The 6,378-nt window shown below is 42.9% G+C and overlaps 1 protein-coding gene across 1 annotated transcript; it reads right to left on the bottom strand.

The window, feature by feature from the left end:
* Positions 1 to 2,229: 2,229 nt before the first annotated feature.
* On the bottom strand, positions 2,230 to 5,542 carry kcng3 (potassium voltage-gated channel, subfamily G, member 3). Its single transcript, XM_029456585.1, has 2 exons — positions 4,917 to 5,542; positions 2,230 to 3,383 (listed from the first exon to the last, which is right to left on the bottom strand). The coding sequence occupies exons 1-2, from the start codon at positions 5,540 to 5,542 to the stop codon at positions 2,738 to 2,740; spliced, it is 1,272 nt and encodes a 423-aa protein (XP_029312445.1). The 3' UTR covers positions 2,230 to 2,737.
* Between the last annotated feature and the right edge of the window lie 836 nt (positions 5,543 to 6,378).

Here is a 6,378-nt window from a genome sequence, read left to right as displayed (position 1 = left end):
CAGAGCAGCTGCATCCGTTTGTGATTCAATTTACACTCACAACAGTACTTTGTGAACTAGACCGTGGCTCAATCTTCACCCCCCAGTGTGAATCTGATTAGTGCACTGAATATCCTTGCCAACGGGCTCAGGTGTTCCTCACATTAAATGTTATGTTGCGCCACACGCAGCAGACCTAGAGGTGTGAATAGACTTTTGCATTATCAAGCTCCATCTACCAAAAATCCATTCCATCCAGTCATACTGTGTGGCATTAATTAGATTAGTTCATAAGGTAATTTAAGGTTAGGAATAAGTGGACGCATGATTGAGTCTGATAACACTTAACATTTTTTATGGTTTAGTTTGATTTGTTATAAGCAATTACACATTCACAGACATTTTGCTCACATATTTTTTATTATAAAAGCTCATACATTAATCACATTAATTACAAGTTTATATTCTACTGATGGAAAAGTTTGGATTGATGGTTTCAATCAGGCCTGGCCAGAAGTTCACTGGGCTATAAGCTGTGCCACATGAGCTGGAAAAGTATGTGTCGTGGGCAAGGTGGTAAAATATTGATTATCTCTCATTTTTGTGACTACTTACAATAAAAAGCACATTGACAATACAACTACAACAACAATGATGATCATGAGATATGTCTAAAATACATTAAACTCATACAAGGCTGCAAAGTTTATGAGGAAACAACACATGTAGACTTTAAATTCAAGGGCCGACAGATAATTAAGAAACTCATTAATTGTTTAATTTGCAACAGAATAGCGTGAGCTGGATGTGTGTGTGTGTGTGTGTGTGTGTGTGTGTGTGTGTGTGTGTGTGTGTGTGTGTGTGTGTGTGTGTGTGTGTGTGTATAAAAAGAGGATGGTTGATGGCAAGAGGAGAGGAGATGCAGAGAAAGACTGTTGTGTGGGAGGGGTGTTGACTTGTTTGCTTTGATCAGGTGCCTCTTCAATCATATCATCTTGGCAAACCATGGACAATGCAAACATCATGAATCATTAATGTCAGCACCATCATTTGTGGCATCCTCTATTTTCCTTTATTTCTTTCTAATTTTATGTAATTTTCCCAATAATCACAAAAACAAAATTGCTGCGCGCTAGCCAGGAATTGTGTGCGTGGATGTGTCCTATTTGTGTGCACACAAAAACCAACCGCCATCATGATTGACATGTTGGATGATGGAGGTTGCCTTGGAGACACAGAAATACAAAATGCCTTACATTCACTCACAAATGAAGAAGCAACACACTCTCTGTCTATTCAGTCTTTGTTCTCAGGGTTGCTACACATTCTGTCATTTTTTGTCCCAGAATCTTTTATCCTCCAGTTCACACTCCATCTGCGCCATCATATCTGTCGCACTTTTATTGGTCTGCCACCTTACAGTCCTTTGCTGACCTGTCTCCATATTTCATTATCCTGTGCCTTAAGCCCCTCCTACACACTAAGCGCTCTGTGTACCCCTTCTGCATCCCCACTTCGCACTCACTTGTTCACTCCTTGTCTATATTTCACATGTTCAACCGAATGCATCTAGGTCACACATCAACCTTGTGTAATTTGTACCATCTGACACACACACACACTCAGCAGCCGTCTCTGCCAATGTTGTAACCATGGGAATACAGTGTAAACAGCAGCCGCTGTCAAAACTGGATTGACTGCGTCTGTATGTTATTAATAATTATAAAACGGACATGTCAAATCAAGTAATCTGATTGGTTCTTTGGCGTGGTATAATGAGCGTATATCACGTGTAGAATTGTAGTTACTTTTCACAACAAGTCAGTATCCCTCCGCGTCTGATAAAAAGCTACAATATTACGTCTGTTAAGAAGCTTACGAAGCTTTACTCTGGAGGAGTGGATTGATAAACGGCAACATACAAATTAATGTAAATAAATAGCCAAATAATCGATCAACGTTGTCTGTCTAATATATTCACTAGCTGTTAGTGTTGTTGCATAGCAACCACTTCGCACTATGTTTTGTGCAGAAGGCAACGGAGGGACTGTTTTATTTTGAACATCATTATTTAATAATAAAAACTATTTAAATTGGAGTGTGTATTTTTCTTTCATATTGCCACACTTGGGAACAGTTTTATAAAAGCAATAGCTCACTTCAGACCGTGATATATGCTCATTATATCACAGTTAAGGGGGTTGTACCACGCCCCTTAACTGTGATATAATGAGCATATACCACGGCCTGTCGTGAGCTATTGCTTAAATAATCATTTGTGTATTCCTATTCTTCTGTCCAAGTAGTGTTGTTAAGGAGACAGGCGCAGACCATGCTGGTTAAAGACAATGATTGGAGATCATCAACACAACAGGCACAAACTAGACAGTCCAGATAAAATTGAGTGCAGCTCAGGCAGGAAACAAGGCAGCTGGGCACAAAGTTGATCATTATTATTACCTCCGCCGAGGGGGTTATGTTTTCGGTTCAGTTTATTGTTTTGTCAGCAGGATTATGGAGAATCTACTGGCCCGATTTCCATGAAACTTGGTGGAAGGGTGTAGTATGGGCCAAGAAAGAATCCATTACATTTTTGATCCCAATCACGAGGCGGATACACGCATTGTTTTTCACTTATGAAAATGGCCTTGGCAAAAGTCTGCTCTCTCTGAGTGCCCATCTACTTTCACAATGAGATCAGCAGTTCTGGTTTGTTGAGTTTCTTTCTGATGTTGTGTGTTTGGGTATAAATGCATGTTCATTTCAGTAGCTCCACTGACATGCTGCGTGCATATCTGGCAGAGCGGAGTTTGAGTTCTTGGTAGCACTGTACAAAACTGTGGTAGATGAATGTGATGGGCAGTGCCAAGAGAACAATGCCGCTCACAACACACATTCCCCCAAGCACCCGTCCTCCAACTGTCACAGGGTACACATCCCCGTATCCCACTGTCGTCATGGAGATGATGACCCACCAGGCGGCTGCTGGTATGCTGGCGTAATCCGGGTTCTGCGTTCCCAAATCCAAGCCGTACTCTAGCAACTGGGCCAGAGCGCTGTATATTGCCATGGCAACGAAGACAAACACCATTAGCATGACCATCTCCCGGTAGCAGCGAGTGAGCGTCAGCCCCAGAGTCTGCAGGCCCAGGAAGTGTCTGGCCAGCTTCATGAGCCAGAACACTCGCATCATCCTCAGCACCCGCAGTATCACTCCAGCAACCCCGAGCCCGGCACCCGGCATCCCGGCCTGGGCCAGCGCCATGGTGACATAGTAGGGGGTGATGGAAATCACATCAATAATGTTCAGCGGCTGGCGAAGGAAGTCCCACTTGCTTCTGGCCACCAGAAAGCGCACTGTGCACTCTGCTGTAAACCAGCCAATACACACTGCCTCCACGATTCTACAGAGAAAGAGAGGAGAGGAGAAAAATTACCCGAAGTGACTAAACAGGAAATGGCAGAGGAGCTACAGAGAGATGCGGATATCATGAGACACTGTTTGACGATCAGTTAATGAGGAGGAAGAACGATGCAAAGCAGGGGTAATATGAATTATGGGAAATAAGGAGGATGTGACACATTTCAGGGTTGACACAAGTAAGCAAAGACAGGAGGATAGATATATATTAAGGACAGAACATTGCCGGGAAACTGCACAGAGTGAGGGAATAAAAACCCTCAAATAGACACAGTGAAACAAGCAATCACACAATTATATTGATTAGCACAGCAAAGGCAATCAAATTGAACTAGAGTGGGGTGGAGCTTGTATTTGATATAGAAGGAGTCAGAGCCTCAGGATAACTACATCAGCAACTGAGGGAATTGCATCATCGACTACTGGCATGAAATTAAATTGGAATAATCTTGACCCTGAGTATAAACTACACTTTTAGTTATTACCTAACCACTGTGACTGATCCAAAACTATGTCCAGTGTGAGTGAACATAACCCAGCCTTATTTAGAGAACGGCTGCCTCGGGCATTCACAGAGAGAACAGGGTGTGCAAAAATAATGTGGAAAGAGAGGTGCACTTTTTCACGTCGCATCCAAAAACTGAAGCCAAAATAACTGATTTAGATGGAAGGTGATTCCTGTAAGTGGCTTTATTCCTTTTTGTTTGCTTACCCTAATATATAATCCCTCAGTACACCTTCTCTTTCAACTCATTACCCGCTGGCATATTATGTATCTGTCATTTGTTTGATATGGTTGTCCTTCTTGTGTACTGTGCAATGTAAACTAACCAAGCCAATAAAGATGTTCAAATTAAACGTGTAGAGGATGAGGCTGAGGAGGAAGACTGGGTGTTCTGTGTAATAATTAACACCACACTTTGTGTTGATAATATGGAATGATTATTTATTGGCTTCCTCCAGAGCTTGCCTGACATTTGAGGATCCTAATGTTTAAGTGCTGCCTGAAACTTGCTGTCATTGAGCTGTATTGACCTAAGAAGTGTCATTTCTCTAAACACAGGGATTAAGTCCCTATGTCTAACTAATGAAGGGTTTCTAGCATGGTTTAAATATACTGCTTCAAAGTAACTGTTGACTTTTTACCCTGAAATAATAGGGGGAAATGATAACATCATATTAGGGTCATGTGTTGGGCTATGACAATGCATCAACCTTCTGGGTAATAAATGGATAGTGCACAATGACCGCTGAACGCATGCAGATGCTTCTATGACGAAGGGTGTGTTAATGTATGCATTTACAGTGTGTGAGTGTTTATCATGACATAAACGTATCCTTTATATATTTGAACCTGTTGAGCTCATGGCATGAAGTCACTACTGACTTGTATGCACTTGATTTTAAAGCACAGTCTCACATATCCGCAGATATAGCGCCGAAACATTTAGTAGCACCCTCATGAAGTTGCCCCTTTTATTCCTCTAAACTCAACTGACCCCGGACGACCGCCTACCTTTGCTCCTCCGCAATGTTTTTCTTGGCTGTATCCCAGTCCGGCAGTGTGCTGGCACACAGCATTATCATGGAAACCAGCACACATATCACAGACACTGAAGCCAAAAGCTGTGCCAAAAGCGAAGAGTTGGGCTCCTCGAATGTCTTGCGTATCTTCTCGAGCCATCTGGCACGACCGGTGAGCGCAGTCCGTTGCACCGGAGCGCTCGAGCTCTGAGATTCATCCCCCGACAGACCGATGTCCACCTCGGACAGTGTGTCCAGTCCGATCTCGGATATCCTGTCGTCCAGGCGTTTCTGGCAGCAGGAGTCCAAATGCACGCTCTCCAGTCCCCAGTAGAGCATCTCTGTGTAGAAGGACAACTCACACACTCCGGGGACAAAACGGAGTTTACCGGAGCGCACGTAAAGCATGATGAACACGAAAGCCTGCGCGTGGCGGTCAAAGAAAAACTCGTTCTGGTCCCGGTCGTAGTCATCGCACAGTTCAAGAACCTCTTTCTCGGTTGCGCAGGCATGCAGACGACTGACGCGCCGGAGAGGGAAATCCCTAATCACCTCACTGGTGAAGGCGTACCGGGTTCCCCCTACGTTAAGTACGCAGATGCTCTTTCCGAACTTCATCTTGTTAACCTGTAACCTTACTAAAACTCATCTTCACAGTCCACTGTCCCTTCCATCACAGGAGTTTGGACACTTGGGGGTCACAGTCTCCCCTGTCTGTCCCCTCTGGGCGTGGTTCGCTCTGAGTGGAGCTCTGTGGCTGATGGAAACTATCCCCTATGTCCCTCACTCCTCTCTCCTCTCTGTAGCCAGTAGAAGAGGCTCTCCACCCCAGTGAGGGCGAGCCAATCCCATCAATGATGTCACATGCGCGCGCGCACGGACGCACGCATTGAAAGAAAACATACAAGGGAACTGCAGAGCGTAATTTTACACACGTTTCTCCAAAGAAGAACCTGTCTCCATAGATATAAAATAGTACAAATATTTTTATGGGTAAATCTTACAGTTTATTTCCCCCTTATTGCCCTTAGTTTGAAATATTCAGCATCATCAAAAACATGGCAACAATTATTGTATAAACTATTTAGGGAGTTGTGCACGATTCTAATTAGATTTTAACTTATTTATTTTTATTTTATTCAGATTTTCATATACATATTTATATGCGCACTGTTGGAAGGAGTTCTAAGAAACAAGAAAAAGTGAACTTCTCACTATCAGTATCTTTGCACACCCTGCACTAAACTATTAGTGTAGCCGTGTTATATTAGGCTATATTTTATCCTATCCTATTCATATTTTTTCTTTTTTCTATTGATGTTCTCGACCTTTACTTTTCCTGTATTTACTTCCTCTTAATGTGCTTATTGCAGGCACCAAATACAAAGCCAAAATCCTTAAAAGTTTCAATCAACTTCCCTGTCATTTTTGTAGACGTGACAATAAAGAACATG

The sequence above is a fragment of the Cottoperca gobio genome, chromosome 19 (assembly GCF_900634415.1).
Source record: "Cottoperca gobio chromosome 19, fCotGob3.1, whole genome shotgun sequence".
NCBI classification, from domain to species: Eukaryota; Metazoa; Chordata; class Actinopteri; order Perciformes; family Bovichtidae; genus Cottoperca; species Cottoperca gobio.
This window is presented reverse-complemented; position numbering and strand designations above follow the sequence as displayed.